Raw genomic sequence first — 17,726 nt, 5'->3', positions numbered from 1 at the left:
TGCCAAAATCACCTGTGCTCACATGCTTTCCTTTCACTATTCACGTTCTAGAAGTTGTTCTGGGCAACTTATTAAAGTTGAAGTGACTCCAGTGGTCAGGCATAGTGTTGAAACTTTAACTCTGCCATTAGTACAGTCCTTAGTAAAAGGCAGGGCTTTTTTCTCTTAAGGCTGGCAGAATGTGTTGTCTAACACATTTGTATACATGAGGCTGCACAACTATTAGTGTCCATTGTTTCTGCTATTTGCTCTGAAAGTCGGGATGAGCATCTTGTGAGACTGGCTGTAGAGTTGTCCAGGTAGCCGGAAGGCAGGATCACTTTGTTACACCTGTAGTGTGCAAGTTCTTGCCTCTCTTTTATGGCAAGGACTAGAGGATTTGCCCACAGACAAATCTCATGCAGCCTGTAAGCACTCTTTGTGTATTATCAATAGGAGATCGTACCAGGCAGCATGTGACACATAAAATGGTCCCTTTGGGACAGAAATCCTGTGTTAAAGAAAGGAGGAGGTATATTTTGAAGTTTGACAGGTATTTTGATGCTGCACTGGCTTTGGACTGGTTAAGTACTTACAGAGATGAGTTAGCAAGAACTGTACAGGTGTTTTGGTCAGTGATAAACAGTAGGGAGGTGAAAAACACAGATGTAGATTGAACAACAGGACTTTTCTCTGTTGCAAAGTTCTTTCTCTTCCCATATTATCTGTATGGCTGCTTAGCTTGCCCTTAATCCTGCCTCTGCTCTCTGTCTGAATTGTCTTTTCAGTTCATACAGAGCTACCTTAGAGTTTAGGTACAGACAGTCATTGTTGCTGGGGAGGAGGGAAGGTGATGGTTTGAACAGGATATGTTGTTTATAAGGATTCTGTGTTCCCACTGAGCAGCTCTGTAGCTCCTGTATTGCAGAGTGGTTGGTTGTTTTCCCCTTAAGTTCTGGTGCTAAGACCTTTGGCCTAAAAGCAAATTGTTGCACCAGAGGCTTCCTTGGCTTGCATGCTTTGTATGTGTCAGTTTGAATAGGGCCTACAAATAAGATCCATGCCAAGAAATTCTTAGGTGTCTTCTGCACACTTGATTGGGTTCCTCTGTTTGTTCTTGGCCTAATCTTGTTTCCACTGTAATTAATAGGAGGATTCTAATTGATTTCAACAAAAGCAGAATTAGCCCACGGTCTTTGTCTAATTTCCCAGCCTCAGGTTAACTGAGGTTTGGGTTTGATAGTTAGAAGTGCAAGGAGAGATGACATTTCAGTAAAGACATTTCAGTTATTGCTTATTTACAGTGCACTTCAATGCTGTTTTGTTACTGTACTGATCTTATAGATGCTAATAGTCAGCTTACTTTAAATTCACAACTCAGTTTATCTAATTCTGTAGTATGTTTCTGGTCTGTTTTCTCTGCACATACTGTTTTCTTGACACACAGTGAAATAACATATGTAAATAATGAAAACGAAGCCAGGTCATGGGAGATGATTGAAAAGGTAGTGCCTTAGGAGGAGGAGGAAGATTTTTCTGGTCTTGGAAGCAAAGCTTTATCGCATTGAACAATTGGGTGTGCTACAGAAAGACATTTGAAGGTTCTTTCTAATACTTGAAAAACATTAGTAATTGTTATTCTTCAGTCCTAAAAACATTAGTTCTGCTTTACCTCATTCATACAGGCCTCTTTTCGGTTATTCCATATTCCCAACTAAGGAGAGAATTTTTTGGTAAAATCCTAGTCAGTTCATTTCTGTCCATCTTACAGACTCACAGGACCTGGGCTGTGCTGCCACAGACTTCTTGTGTAACTGTGGGCAAAACACAGAGGATTTTTCACACTTGGACTCTTCCTAAACACTGTATAGAGAGCAGTACTGGTTTGGGGGCAGGACCAGCAGCCATGAGTAGCTGTGCTCTCTCCCTACGTAACCACTTAGCACTGGTCCCTTATGTGCTGGTAGTGTGGCTCAGGAGCAGCAGTGCCTACTGAGTTTTTGACACTCCAGATGCTCAGCACTTTATCAGCCGTATGTTAAGCCCAGTGAAGACAAGCAGACCAGTAAGCTTTTTATCAGCTGCCAGATCTGTGTCATGAAATGCTAAGTGCTTCGGATTTATTTTGAGGGTCATACAAGTCCTATAAATAAACAAGTCCTATAAATAAACTTGAGAGCGCATCTTGGGCCATTAGCTCTTTAGAACAGCTATGCCTTCTACCACAATACCTTTGCTTCCAGACTTAGAGTTACCATTTTTTTGCAGGGGAGTAGTTCATAGCCTCTACCTAAAGTCATTGCTAAAAAATTTCCTTTTGATCTAAAATTGTGGAATAGCAACAACTAAATGGAGGAAAAAGAAAGCCAATATTTATTTTAATTGAACTTGACTTTTTCACTACTTTGTGTGGCTCTTTCAGATTCTCCCGTGGAGGGAATGTGCTTTGTTTTATAAATGGAATAATTATGTTAACACCTGTAATTCTTTTGGCAACCTGAACAGTTAAGTTAAACAAAGTCTTTGTAAATCCCGGATTTATCTTTGTTAAATGTAGATAATGGCAGCTGTGGCTAGGTGGCAGCATTGTGACAACTTCGTGTATTCAAACAGGAGCAGGTGACTTCAGACCTGGTTCCTCTGAGTTGCAAAAAGAAAACAAGATTTACTCCTTTATTTTCCTTTAATGTTTTCTGCCTTTTGTCCCAAAGCGTGTGCCAGTTTTATGACTCTCCTTTTTAATTTCAAATGTTTACCTGCAATCTGTTTTCTTTCAGCATAAATCTTGTTTCATGCTTATGAGGCTCTTAATAATTCCACTGTAACTCCTTGCCTAGGTGCCAAAACCATCTTTATTTTGAAATCAACCACATTGATTTGTCATTGCAGTGAAGTGACTTAGTGAAGTAGTTTGTAAATTTATTTATACTAACAAATTATGCTTTAATGATGATCAGAAATGTAGTTCAGGGGCATTTCCAACCAAAGAGAAAAGGAAGTAATATATTTAACTACATTATTGTAAACATTGATGCTTTGAGCAGAGAGATTTTTCACGTTTCTAGTCACTTCACTGTTTACAAGAGATGTGTATAGTTAGGTTTTTCGTCTCCTAGATGCTAATGGATAAGATAATTTGGATAAATAGTGTTTATGTAGAAGAGCTGCTGCAGTTTGTAGAAGCTCTAGGTCTGTCATTCCTCCTGGTTGCCTAGATATACTGAAAATGAAACTCTGTCAAAGGCCTTATCTTCTTGGAAAATCTGACTGGTAAAAGCATGCTGTTAAAATTACAGCCTGCATGGAGTACTCTGCAACTCTGATGGCTGGGCAGAGTTGGAAGTGAAGGAAATTATTTATTCCATTGATTACAAGTGATGTGCAGTGGGAATTGCTGAGGTCTAATGAGAGAAGCTGAAAAGTTATGTGAGAAAATGGAGAATGCAATTGCTGCTGCTGTAGATAGGCCCTGGGATTTACTTCAGCTGTGGTTAAAAGGAAATACTTGCCTATAATCCTGGAGTGTGTCCTGTGAGGGATTGACAATGTTAGGGTTTTTCTGAAGCCTTAATGTGCTGTCAGAATTTTGCATTTCATTTCTGTGAACTTAGTTTTCTTTCACTGTGGTTTTTTTCAGGGTACACTAATACAGCATCTGAAGGAACACATTCTTCATGGCAACATGACCAGCAATGACATTATTATGTACTATACAACGGCAAGTGTGGCTTATTAAGGCATTTTAAAAAACTCTTGAATATATATTTGTTGTAAGGATGAGAGCTCTTCCTGCCACAAGTACATTTTACCTTTTTTTAATTCTTGTTCTGCAAGGGATGGTAACTGAATTTAAAAAAATCAGGTGGAATAATAGAATGCAATAGGGACCTTTCTGATGAAAGGTCAAACCCATGTTAAATGTTTCTGATGTAATTAGTGATGAAAATGGATTGATTTTTTACAGTCTCTTAGGCTTATTGATCTGCCTCATCAATATCATCTGCAAAACAGGCTCTACCTTCCAGCATCATGTAAGGCTTGACCATACTGGAGATGAGAATTTCTGTTATGTCTTTGTTTTGATGGGGAGGAAAGAAGCTGCACAACTCTTAACTTTAGTAAAGGAAAGGGAATAAAACTGATTTGTGTAGGAGTTCAGTTATGTGGTGGTGTTTTCTTAATGCTGTGGTAAAGAAAGTTATTCCAAAGTTGTCGTCTTCTGTAACAATTTGAGGAGGCTAATGTCTTTCCTCATGAGTATCTGAACTTTCACGCTACTAGTCAGTCTGTAATATTTTCGTGGATGAATCATTATAATTACCTGGTCCCAAAGTTGCCCAGTCTCTTGATTCATGCTGATATGGAATCCCCATCTCATTAGGTGTTTGTAAGGATAAGTTAGATGAACATCCACAAGGAGCATGTAGCTGATCCAGTCTTGGAACAGGTGAGAGGATAAACAGTGCTCCAGCCCTATTTTCTGACCCCGAAGTAATACGATTAGATGTAATTGGCAGAGATGGGCATGAACTCAGGTGTCTGTTTAACAGTTTCTTAAAGCAGGAAAACTTTGGGCAAGGAGAGTGGAGGGGAAGATGGCACCTCTTGCACAAAGGCAGGGAGCATGCTTTGGTCCAGATGATTCTGCCAAGAGCTACACCTGTCTGTCATTTTCTGGTTGCCTGTAGCTCTTCTAGCATATGGTGGCAAGCAATGCTGCTGGTCCTGTGATAGAGCTGCCAGGAAAGTGGCCGGCTGGCTAACAAAAGTAGAAACTAATGTAGGTATTGTCTTTTTTTCCAGACTGGCTGGATGATGTGGAACTGGTTAGTGACTGCACTTGCTACAGGAGCTTCCGTGGTCCTGTATGATGGATCTCCTCTAATTCCATCACCAAATGTGCTCTGGGACTTGACTGACAGACTAGGGTATGTAAACAATGTTAAATGGAAGGGTAATTGTCTTTGTTCATGTTACAATGACTGCATACAAGCAACCTCATGAAAGGGTCATTCCCTTGGTCAGAAGCTAGTATGTAACATAACATAGCTTATCTTTCGGCTTAGCCTTGAGTAGCACTACGTTTTAAAATCTTGTAATGAAGTATTTGAGAGAGCAGAAGAGACAGAGCTGATTGTTTCAACTTTGAGTCAAGTATTTGGATTCCAGGCAAACAAAGAATTTTGGTTCAATAGTCAGTTTTCAAGAGCAGCCTTTTCAAAAGGCAGTAATCGGGAGCAGTCTGAAGAGTAATTTCTCGGCACATTTGGAACTTAGAAAAATAAGAATCCTTTATTTCAAGCAGCTCAACATAAGACTCAATGTAACACTAACTTACATAAATTGACTGGAAAGGCTCAGCAGGATTCCTTATATTTTCGTATTTTGCTTTTAAATCTATAATGCCTAATTCTCCCTGTCAAGCTGTTTTACATTAATTGTTTTACACAGTTCTTTGCCCCTAAAAATGCTCATAGTGCCCTCTCTAGAAGCCTAGAGAAATGGCAGGTATCAGATAAACAACTGTAAAATGCTGTGGTGGTATTTAGCTTTAGCTGGTACACTGGCTGAACTTTGAAATTTTTTCTTTGGTAACTTTCCTGTTTTGCCAGCTGGATGTAAGGAGTAGATCTGAATGACATTACTGGCAAAATAATGATTGTCTTTCTTAATGGATAATTAAAATTAATTCGTGGTGGAAAGTGGATGCCAAAAGATTCGCTTTCTGACTCTTGATAATTAATAATTTAAACTTCATTCTGTCTTTTGTGACATGTAATATTTAAAGACTGACATTTTGTCTCTGGCTATTATAATTGAAGGTTAATGCCTAGCCAGACTGCTTCCAGTAAAAAACCACAAAACAAAACCACAAACTTAAGACACCCCTCGCCCCCCCAAAAAAACCCAGTAGAACAACAGGCAAAGATTTAGAATCGAGAAGTAACACAACTTATTTTTAAGCATTGTTTCTACATGCCAAAAGTAAGTGAAGATAACTGAAATGTGTCTGCATGTCTCACTTTTGTAATCTGGTGCTAAAAGTGGTGACCATCTGTGTGGTACTTCATAATGCAGTCTGTTCCCAACTCAGTCATATGTTACATATTTAAAAAAAAAGGCTTCTACATGTTAAAACTGCCGTACTTCTCTGAAGATGTACCATACTTTCCTTCAGAAAGCATATTCTTATAATACCATCAAGATACCTCATGCTGCATGACAAGAATTACTGAAGTGGACACCAGTTAAAGATCTGTTGAAGTGAACTGCATACAGTCACCATCCACCAATTATGTAGCATTTGGAAGGAAATAATAGGAGACTAGGCTCTACATGTGCTGTAGAGGAAGTGTCAAAGAGCTTAAAAATAAGCAGAGAAGCATTATGTGTTCCAACTGTAAAATAAGCAATAATTGGAAGCATGGAAAGAAAGTAAGACACTACACAAGAGTAAAAGTAGTTCAGGTGGTTGTGGTACATGATACCTGGAGGAGCAGTACACTGCTGTGGGCTCTCACGGGGCTGTTCCCAGGTACCTGATAAATTGCTGTATGCGCGGATGTGTTTGTGCAAATAGCCTGTCCCTGCCCAAGAGGTGGCAGCTTCTCGGTAACTGTCATCTACCTAAATGGCGAAGGAAGAGACATCCCCTTTTGACAGGGTTGATGTAGCCTCCTCTCAGTGTCTGGAAATGTATTCTCTCAAGAGCTGTTCTACCTTCCATTTTGCCTTTGGAGTAAAAGCAAAGATAGCAGGATTTTACTTTAAGTTCTACTGATGTATTGCCCATGTTCTGTGCACTCAGACTGTATCCTTATCCTTAGCTGTTTCTATCCATTTTCTTGAGTGAGTTTATTGCTGTAATATAAAATGAATTAGTAGAGGGCAGGGAAGAGGATTTCCAGAAAGTCAGCAGAAACAATAAACTAGCACTTCCATTGATAGAGTAGGGAAGGGGTGCAGCCTTCATTTCAAGTTTTAATTATGTTGTATTGGAGAGCTCTAAACCTGGTTTTTGTGAAGGCAGAATTCAATTGTTAGGCCAAATTTTGTGTTTGGTTAGGCACTTGAAACTCAGACTTTCATCAGTGGAAACAGAACAGGTATCTAAGAGGAAAATCACTGGCTGTTGTCTTCAGAGTGAAGTGTTCTGTGTTAAACTGTGCCCTGAAATGGCAAAATTTTGTATGTGAGTGTAACAAGGTAGCAGTTTTGTGTTAAACAGCATAGTGGTGATTACGGCACATTAATGAATTAAATGTTATAACATTTTGTGATGTTTTTGGAGTGTTCTGCAGTTATGAATCCTGTAAATGAAAGTGAACGTTTTCCACAAGGTGGGAAAGCTTTGCTTAATGTTTAAAGATAGAATTAAAAGTTTCAAAGCTGCAGAAATGACATGTGATCTGACTAATTTTGATTGCTCAAAAGGATGTGCCTTGCACTTAAAAAGCTTTAAGAGACTGCATTGCTTGAGTAATCAATGTACAAAGTGTCTTAACGGCCTCTGCCTACTGCAGTGGGAATTGCAGGTCACTAGAATCTTTGCATATTTAAATATGCAAAACACTTAAACTTTTTTTCCCCTCTAGGATCACCATCCTTGGAACGGGTGCAAAGTGGCTGGCTGTGCTAGAAGAGAAAAATTTGAAACCATGTAAGCTACTGAATCCCTTTTCCTTCCTACCTTTCCTCTCCAGGTTCTGGCCCCGTATCTTGTCACAAAGTCCTTTATGTAATTAATCTGGATAGTAGTGACAAATAGCTACAAACTCTTGTAAAAATTCTGCCTTGACCTGTTTTGTTGATTTCCTCCATTTTAAGGTGAAACACATAATCTCCAAACACTCCACACTATACTGTCCACAGGATCACCGCTCAAATCTCAAAGCTATGAGTATGTCTACAAACACATAAAAAGCAGTGTCCTCCTGGGATCCATTTCAGGTGATGCTCTCATGCTACATGCATCTTGCTCATTCTCTTCATTGCCTGTGCATGTCTTGCTTGTTTGCTGCTGTGTATTTGTGAAGCTTGAGCCTTGGATCATTCAGGCTTGGTTATAGTTAAACTGGAATTAATTGTCTCTTTAGTGCAGAGATTTTCTGCATAATTCAGTGTGCCATAATGAAGCTCGTACACTCAAAGGCTTTTAGGTGGAATGTTTCTGACATGGTGGATGTTTTGGAGTTTAGCTTTTTTTTTAAGTAGGATCATTTATTTTGACTGGCTGTCCTTAGGGGTAGCAGGGTGAGATCAAGAAAAGAGTCTATTAACCTACAGAACATACTGTTCTGCAAATAGCTGACTTTAGCAGAAAATACCTCTTGGAGAGGTTTTTCCATGTTCCCATTTCAATTCTTTTGTGCCAAGTAATTGGCACTGCAGACAGATTTTTTTGTGAATTATATAATTAGAAAAATATCAAGCCCACATGCTGTGCAGTTTGTTGTGAGGAGTGCTAGCTGAGGCAACTTCTATTCACATAAGGTCCGCCACAGAACTCCTCTTTCTGCTTTGCAACGAGGACTGACTTTTTCAAAGGCCTTTTAAACTCAGTTTAGTTTGATTTTTAAAGTCTGACTATTCTGCTACTCGAGTCACCTCTGACTCTGGTCTTAGTAAGAGTAGTGATGAATCTTGAACTTGCTACTACAGAGATTGATAGTGTTAAATGTAGAAGACTATTTTTGGGTAAAGCTAACATGATTGATTTGTGTCTTTATAATTCTACTTCCTTAGTGTCTTTTAAAGACTATAAATATTCCAGTTAAGTAAGCACTTTGACAGTAGCTATTTTTATTAAGATAACTATTCATCCTATAGGCATGGCTCCCCTCTCCCCCCTGCCCCCCCCCCCCCATGAGAAATAAGATATAAAAGCTAAGTAAATATTGAGTGAAATAGCTTGACTAGTTACTTGAAACTAATGAAAACAAACAAGAAAACATTGCCAAGTGATCTTAAATATTTAAGTCTGTGAACTAGGGCCTCTTTACTTTCTTTTCCGCATGTAAATGTTTCCTTAAATGAGTTTAAAGAAACTGTTGGAAGAAGAAACGTTATTCCTTAAGCAATATTTCTGTGTGGAAGGCATACATGTATAAATGTGGATCGGAAGCATTTGGCAAAGGTGGCAGTTTGCTGTTCCAGAGTTCTCACGTAGTTTTCAGGTTTGCGTTTTCCAAAAAGTACTGTGTATTCTAAATGGACTTCTTGTATTGTAGGTGGGACAGATATCATTTCGTGTTTCATGGGTCAGAATGTTACAATTCCAGTTTACAAAGGAGAAATTCAAGCCAGAAATCTTGGAATGGCTGTAGAAGCATGGAATGATGAAGGTAACTGTTGTCCAAAATACTATGTGCACTCATGAAATACAGTAGTTATGTGACCTTAAGTTTCCTTTATCGGATGGGTAAACAGTCAGCTGTTAAATGGATGATTTCACTTTGGGAATGTGTTCCACAAAACCTGCATCTGGATCCATCTGATCTGGCTCGTACAGGAAGATAATCCATGTGTAAAAGGGCCCTCCTCTTCCATTACTCTGCTAAAGCCCATCAAGGCCAATTCTAGCCTCTGGTGTGCGTGCTAATGAGCTATGTTGCTATGGATGCCAGGCTGGCTTCCACCCTGTGGTGTAACTCTCCTGAAGTTACTGAGGTAGGGATAGGAGTGAGTTTAGGAATTGAACATAAGCTGTTAAGACCACCAGTCACAGCTCATGTTGTATCTACATCAGCATCTGGCATGCAAGTAATAACTGTAGATGCTCTTTGCTTTGGTACTCTGTTGTTTACGGAAGGGATATGGAGAAAATACCTCTTTCTTTGTAAACAGGAAAACCAGTCTGGGGTGAAAGTGGAGAGCTGGTTTGTACCAAGCCTATTCCCTGTCAGCCTACGCATTTCTGGAATGATGAGAATGGAAACAAATACAGGAAGGCTTATTTTTCGAAATTCCCAGGTATGTAATGAAGGGCTTTGGGTATTGCTCAAACTGTCCAAGGATTTAGATTGTGTTGCTGCTCTTAGGAATGTGCAGGTTCATTCTTGCCCAGTGATAGGCAGGTGCAGTTTTGAATCTAGATTTCCAGGGTGAGAACTCCACGGCACGTTTCATAATACCTGTTTCCTAGTGCTTTGTTTTGAATGTGGATCCAAATCTATTTAATAAGAATCTCTGGAAAGCTCCAATCCCATTTTGCCCATGCTCTCTTAGGCAGATATGTCTGTAAGAGCCTGATAATCTGTAGTGCAGACGTGGACTGCTTGGCGTGAGTGTGAAATGAAAGCGCCGAATAGGTCAGGGAGCAATCCTCCATTAATGAGTGCTACTGCACCTCTGCCAGACTGCTTCTGCCTAGCTGGAGGAGTGGATCCTAAGGGATAAGTGCTGACCTGCTACCTCATTAGCATGAGGTTTAAGTATATGCTGCCTCAGACATGCGTATCCTGCATTCTTACAGTCTTCCAGTGGTGGTAAGAGTAAAGGAACAGGTACTGTGGGCCAGAGGCTTTCTTCCTTGTAATTGTGGAGGACTCTGCTCACCCAGAGCTTTTGCATATGTGGCACAGTGATGCTGAACTCCCTGCTGGAGCCCTGCTTGGGTAGGGACTTTATTAGGAGCAGAACCTCAAGCTGCTTCCTTTTTGGAGACGGAAGGTTTTTTTTATAAATAGCAGCAATACAAAGTGGATTCACAAGAGAAGTCGGGACGTGCAGCAGGAGATAATCATATAGGAAAATTGAGGGAGTGTGAAGGTTGCAGTCTGCATGTAAGGTTGACAGCAATAAATCGGGAAAAAAAAATCTGTGACAGTTGTTAGACTAAAATAAATGTGATCCAGAGGTTCTGTCTGAAACCCTGCTTCTGTCTCCTTGTAAATGGGCTTAATGTTGTAGTGGTTAAGTTAGAAAACTTTTATGTGCACATGCATGTGCAAATAATTGCGGTTTGTTTTTTCTTTAGAAAAACCTGAGCAGGATTAGCTTGTATTTCTGTTTGTGGCAGACTGCTGTAGTGGTATCAGTCTTGGAAATAATACAAAAGTTATTCCAGCTCTGAAAAGTCAAATCTGATTTTACATTAACAGAAATAAAGAACATTAAGCACATAAGCTTCCTAGGGAATTGTTGAGACCCACAGTGCAAGCCCAGAAAGCTTCTTGCACAGAATTGTGGATCAAGAAAGACTGGTAGGAATATAGTTACCTTCGTGGAAGATTCTTCCAGTTTCCTCAAAATGTGGTGTTCAGAGCAGCTATTTGTCTGTTTTCTAAAGGGTGCTGTATAGTCATGCAAACAAGCAATCAGAAGATAACCTACAGTTTGATCCTAATGCGTGAGCTACTCTTGTGTGCGCTAGCTCTTTGTAGTAAATGCTGTGTGGATTGTTTGTGTAGTTAAGTACTGCTAACATCTGGTGTGGGTAGTTCTCAAAGCATACTTGATAGGTTATAATTTTGTACGTATTTTACTAAGTTGCTGTGAGTTGAGTTACACAAATGTCTGCCGTGACTGGATGTGTAAGAAATCAACTGCTTAACCTGTCATTCTCTAATAGGTGTTTGGGCCCATGGTGATTACTGCAAAATTAATCCCAAAACAGGAGGAATTGTCATGCTGGGTCGCAGGTATAGTATTTTGGTGAAAGTGTTCTGAGTAAACAAATGTTAAAATTTGCAAACTTCACCTTAGAGCATAGTGTATGTGATTCTCCATCGTGCCTGTTAGCTTTGTATGTGTTTTGTTAAATCCGGTATTGTGGACTTCAACCTTTAAATTACTCAGAGCAGCTGGATTAGACGGAAGGGAGCCCATTTCAAAGTTCTGCTCCGCTTTTGTGTATGTGAACACAAGACAGTATTGGACTTGGTTTTGGATTCCATGGGTTATAATGATCATCTATAAGAGTTCGAACTGAGGGTGCAGCACATTCAAGGTGGCGCATCAGGAAAGTTGCCTTCTGGTCTTGGCTTTGCCATTGACATGCTTTACAGCAAAACTTAATTATGGAAGGTCAGGTGTTAAGTTGTGTTTGTGTTAGTGATCGTAGGCATTTGAGGTCACAATGGTGGCAAAATCTTCTGCTTGCGTTTAAAAGTTGCTGTTCAGAACAGTTGAGTGCCTTGAAACTGTGTCTGGCATTGTCACAAACAGACCTACTCAACAGACATACAGTGTGAGGCTGCTGTGTATGAAGTGCAAGTTCCAGCTGTAGGAGACTGGAAAGCAATGATATGCAATTGCAGTGTGATGGAGTACTGCAAAGATTCTTGGTCTGTTTTGTTGTCAGTGGTATGGGGGTGTGTTTGTAGGCTACTGGAAAGGGGAGGGACCAGGAAAGGTGAAAAATGTTGAGGTGCTCTGTACAACTTCGTTCTAATGATCAAAATGCCTTTTTGAATCAAATTATTTTAAAATTCTGTTTCTAATGTGGCTGCATATTCACTGCATGGAATGTAGAGAAACTTGGTTAATGGTATCAATTTTTCTCTTCATTAAACTCTAATCACATTTTAATGCTTCTTTGTTTTGTGTGTGACTTTCAGTGATGGTACATTAAATCCGAATGGAGTAAGATTCGGAAGTTCTGAAATCTATAACATAGGTATGGCATTAACTTTCCACCTCTTTCAGCTATGACATTGTTGCCTTAAATCTGAAATGTGAGCATTATAAAGGTTCTTAGAAGGATTAAGTAATAAAAGACTTTCTGTTTTTCAAATGAAAGACAGTACAGAGCATATTAGAACTACAGTAAAATTTGGTTTTGTAGACTCGAAATTGGTTGCTTTCCTGAAGTATCTGTAGGGCTGGAGATGACTAGTTGAGATGTGTTCTCCATAAGATGTTGCTTTCCTACAATAAGGCCTTACAGACTAATTAGCAGATCTATAAGAGAATACCTAACTTCTGAGGCTTTTATTTTTTCTTCCCCCAGACAAGCTCTTGACACTGGTTTTATTGTACCTTTACTTATAATTAGAAGAAGATCTTGAGCTTGTGCTTCGTATTTCAAAGAAGGTCTGTCTTGTGAAAGGTAGTGAAACTGTGCCTGCAAAGGTGCTAATCTGAGACTTAAGGACCTGTTGCCTCTCCTTGTTCTTGTGTGATCAGGCACGTTAGTTTTCTGTCTGTGCAGCAATGGGGATTGTGAGGAAAGCCAAAGAAGATGGCTTAGTGTAAAAGCTTGTTATCTGACCCAAAAGTTATAGCGATTTTTGATTTTTTTTTTTTTGCCCTGAACCTGAATATATATGGCCCTTAAACCTGGATTTTTACCCGAGCAGAAGTTAAAATTTCAGAGCACCCAGAGGGGAAGCTCGTTGCAGGATAACCTAGCCAGGACAGCTGCTTTGCCTTTGCAGCTCTAGGGGAGGTGATATTTCTTTTGGTGCAACTACAAAAAATGTGCACCCAGAATAATATACAAATGCAAGTGCTAATAAATACTCTTCCTTTATTTTCAGTTGAAGCCTTTGAGGAGGTTTCTGACAGCCTCTGTGTCCCTCAGTACAACAAGGATGGGGAGGAGAGGGTGATTCTCTTCCTGAAGATGGCATTAAACCACTCATTCAGTGAGGATCTGGTGAAAAGAATTCGAGATGCAATACGTATAGCACTTTCTGCCAGGCATGTTCCAAGCCTCATTCTAGAAACCAAAGGCATTCCGGTATGTCATGAAAAATGCTGCCTGCTTTTTTTTCTTTGTCACCTTGAATAGTAATTAAGGAGCAGTTGTCACTGCTCTTCAAACCCACATGCGTGGAAGTTTTAGCATCTCAAAAGTGTATTCGAGCTTTATAAATAGTTTGTCTGTGTTGCCTAGCAACATCGTTTCATCTCCTTTTCAGCTAAGCATATTTTTGTTTTTTAACAATACCTAAAAATGCCCATTCTCAGTTTATAAATGTGTTGCATATTCTCAGTAATATATACTTAAACCTTTTAAAGGAAAATATTAAAAGGTAATTTAACTTCAGCTTTTCTGGCTACCCATAAGCTTATTTTGGTTTTGCTTTCTTGTTTCGAGTGACATTCTTATGAAAGCTGAGACCACAGAGCAAATTTATAAAATCGCTCTGTAAACCATTTCACTTTTACATCTCTTTAGCCGCTTATCTGTGTAGCTCTATTGCTGTCTTGACGGTAGCAGTAACTGAAATAAAATCTTTGTGTTATGAGAGGGGTGGGGAGAGAAATCTGTGTAGCGAAAGGTTCTGCATGCTCAGTCTTCTGGAGCTGCCTCACTCTACAGTACCCTTCCTTGCTGTATGAACTCTTTCGTTGGAATGCCTGTTTTCTACAGTCCTCTCTGCTGCTGGAGTCTCCTCAGCAGCTCTATGGGCAGCAGAACGGGGGTGCGGAGTGTCGCGGTCTCTAGTCCATTTGCTCATAGACTTGAGTCTGCCTAGAGAAAAGAAGACTCAAGACTCACCGTTGGGTGTTCTGATACCCGTTTACTGCCAGTGTATGTTTCTATGTGAAAGTGGTCTTGGGTTCAGGACTTCCAGCCTCCGTAGTGCACTCAGTGATCTAGCTCTGACCTGTTGAGTTACTTCTGTTTCAGGCCACTGTTGGCAGCTCATACCTGGCTCAGGGTGTTGTCTTTACATGAGTGTAAAATCCTCTGACCCTGTTGAATGGTGAAGTCTAGATTTTCTGGGCTTCTGTGTGAAGTGTTGAACTTGTAAACCACGTAAATCACCTGAATATACAGCACGAAGTTGATGGCAGTGAGGAGTTTGTGATGGGCTGCCCCTCAGGAAAGCCTGCTTAGATCATTAATTAGGTCACACTTTGACTGACTTTACAATTGGATGAATTTTAATTACCTTTCAGGTAAATATACCAGTGGTAAAGTGATCAAAGGCGTCTCCCATCTTTCTTTGAAAGTTTTCCTTGGAAGGGAAACCTCTTTCTATTTTCTGCTACTTTTAGAAATATATTTGAATCCTCATCTGAAAACACAATCTAATCCTGACTGCTGTATACTGACACTTCTGTGTGAAGTGATTAGGACTTCAGTAATACAAAGCATGGTTTTTGATAGAGATCCAGGTGTTAAAAAACATACTGCAAACTCTTAGTGCAAATGTTTCAAGTCCTGTCCTGACCAGGCAAACATTCTGGTGGTCATCCACAAGATATTTACTGATGAAAGTAAACAAATTTGCTTTGCTGAACTGTCTGACTTTTTTTTTTTAAAGGGGGCAGTTGCTTTGCAGGCCACTGAGGTTTTCTGGTTTCTGAGTGCTTCTGAAGAATAGGTTGCTAATCGTTGAGGAGGAAGAGTGGTTGATTAAGGTGGTTCAGGAGGGTAGGATTACACATGACATGGACATGTCAGAACATAAAATGTTAAAGATTTTTAGTTGTTTATACCATGATTCTGATCTTAAGTTGGAGCTTGATCGGGTTCTCACCGTCTTGCCAAACAGGAGTGATAAACTAAAAGCACATAGAAACTCTTCTTTGAATTCCTTTTCAATTGGTTTGCAGAAGAAAGATTCTGGTGCCTCAAGTGTAACAGAGAAGGGAAAACATTGTGCTAAATTTTGATTGAGTTCTGGGATTGGTGGGGGGGTTTCATGAATATTTCCATAAGCTGTTAAATGAAAAGTGTAATTTTATCATTGCTGGTTTTGTTTTTTCAGTATACAATAAATGGGAAGAAAGTGGAAGTAGCTGTGAAGCAAATAATTGCAGGGAAAGAAGTTGAGCAGCGAGGAGCTTTCTCAAACCCAGAGACTTTGGACCTGTACCAAAATATTCCTGAGCTTCAGAACTTCTGAATTCACTTGTTCGGGTTTTTTTTGCATCTGTCTTTGTTCTGTATTTGTTTTGTATATACCAATACTATATATAAAGAAAAAGCTCTATTTAATACCAGTGGTTCTTTTAAAATAAATATTTCATTAAGTGCATTATGAAAGGCTTGGGTAAAGCTTAGCACCCTTTTATTGGTTAAATATGCCATATATCGTGGAGTTTTTTCCAGCCTGGAAGGAAGAACCTGCCTGTTTTGATTTTTATATATGAGTGCATCTTTTCTCATTAGATTTACATCTGCAGCCCATCAAACAGGAGCACCAATACCATAAGTTACAGTTGCAAATAGAATTTCTTTCATAAAATGTTTACTTTCTTTTTTAAACTGGATTTTTAGCAACATTTTTTTTCAGTCCACATGTTTCACCTGTAAGGGATCTACAGTGATTTTAACTACTTGACCACAAAACATGGAAGTGTTCTAGATGTAGTGTGCATTGAAATGTTTTTATAAAGCCAAATCATAATGCACTAAACCCATTTGACTGACTCAGAATAATTTCAGTCTTGAAATATCTCACGGTACCCTTGAAGGTAATTGCTGCTTCATTTTGTGATGTAACCTTCCCATTGTTTTAAGTTCTTAGTTGGTAGACTTCTGGGGGCTCAGAAGGTGAGGGAGCAATCACCTCCTCCTTGTTCCTGGTATAATTACAGGTTGTTTCCATGGAATTTGCTGTCATTACTCTGGATTAACATCATTGCAGTTCAAGACTGCATTTTGCTTCCTTGTTTTGAAGTTCTTTATTGGCTATAAGGCAACAATCCTGTGTTACGTTAGCTGAAGAATTCCAGTGTGTTCGTTTATTAAAAGCTGATGGGTTTTGTAACTTTTCTACTAAATGTCATGTGGAAAGTGAAAGACTAAATGTTTTCTAGCTCTGTATCCTTCCAGTTTATAAAGGGAAAAATACTGTACTGAGCAGACTAAAACAGTAAAATGGAAGCACTAAAACATTGTTTTGTTTTTCATAAAATACAGTTGCAATTGTTGTACCGAACCTCTGGCATTCAGCGTCTCCAGCACTATTTGAATTTTGTGGGTTAAGTATTTAATGCATTAAAATCATGGATGTACTTACAATTGTGTTGAATGCATTCAGCATTGATATAAAGAGTTAATTAAAAGAAATTGATTCTTTATATATATTATATTACACCTGTTTCAACTTCCAGTTATTGGCTTATTTTTATTTTCCTTTTGATGGGGTGTCATGGAATCATTTTTAGCTTAATTTATTACTGATTTTAATGGTTTTAATCCACGTCCACCCTGCTATAAAGTTATTGTTCTCTGAAAGTTTTTTCCTGTTTTCTTATGCAGAGCTGAGGACAAGTAAAACATTGCTGCTATTTTGTATGCATGGTTGGCACATTGGGAAGGTCACAGGTGAACAGGAGTGGAAGAAAGTATGCTGAACATGTGCCTTGTGTCAGTACAGTAAGAAGTTGTAGGTTGTGATATGTTAATGTTGCTAAAAGGGATATGTCTGTGCGCTGGAAGGTGTGTGCTCCATTACTTAGGGCAAAATCTAGATGCTCGTGTTTAGCTGCTGCTAGTAAAAGTTTATTGTGTGTTTCTTCCAGCCTGTGATAGACCTCAGCTTGCGAGGTCCAGTAAGCTGAAGACTGTTGCAGAATATGTCAAATAATTGCTGTAATAATAATTAATAATTCAGTAGGAGTGAAACTGCCTATAAATGCAGTTGAGGCGTAGCCCCTCTCGGGTGGTCTGTGACCGAATCAGAAGAGCGCAGTCATTGTGGACACCAGCTCCACGCTCGCTGCAGGATGCAGAAATGCCTCATTAGCAAATGGGGCTTTAAATGAGCTGGTCTCCGTTTGCCTTTCTGAACTGTATGAAGTCAAGCAGTATACCATGCTGGCATGATAAATGTGATAAT

The 17,726-nt window shown here is 39.4% G+C and overlaps 1 protein-coding gene across 2 annotated transcripts in view; it reads left to right on the top strand.

Moving 5' to 3' along the window:
- The window catches only part of AACS (acetoacetyl-CoA synthetase), a 41,275-nt gene extending 25,456 nt beyond the window's left edge, over positions 1 to 15,819 (top strand). Inside the window, exons 9-18 of one of the 2 annotated variants that reach the window (XM_086474184.1) lie at positions 3,617 to 3,697; positions 4,783 to 4,907; positions 7,575 to 7,639; positions 7,807 to 7,929; positions 9,210 to 9,323; positions 9,826 to 9,951; positions 11,552 to 11,621; positions 12,540 to 12,598; positions 13,461 to 13,663; positions 15,648 to 15,819. In XM_086474184.1, coding sequence (XP_086330310.1) covers positions 3,617 to 3,697; positions 4,783 to 4,907; positions 7,575 to 7,639; positions 7,807 to 7,929; positions 9,210 to 9,323; positions 9,826 to 9,951; positions 11,552 to 11,621; positions 12,540 to 12,598; positions 13,461 to 13,663; positions 15,648 to 15,785 — 1,104 coding nt within the window. In that variant the 3' untranslated portion in view covers positions 15,786 to 15,819. The remainder of the gene's footprint in view (positions 1 to 3,616; positions 3,698 to 4,782; positions 4,908 to 7,574; positions 7,640 to 7,806; positions 7,930 to 9,209; positions 9,324 to 9,825; positions 9,952 to 11,551; positions 11,622 to 12,539; positions 12,599 to 13,460; positions 13,664 to 15,647) is intronic. The other variant, XM_086474185.1, reaches the window with a different exon arrangement.
- Positions 15,820 to 17,726: the final 1,907 nt, after the last annotated feature.

Source organism: Leptosomus discolor, chromosome 16 (genome assembly GCF_034619465.1).
Source record: "Leptosomus discolor isolate bLepDis1 chromosome 16, bLepDis1.hap2, whole genome shotgun sequence".
NCBI classification, from domain to species: Eukaryota; Metazoa; Chordata; class Aves; order Leptosomiformes; family Leptosomidae; genus Leptosomus; species Leptosomus discolor.
This window is presented reverse-complemented; position numbering and strand designations above follow the sequence as displayed.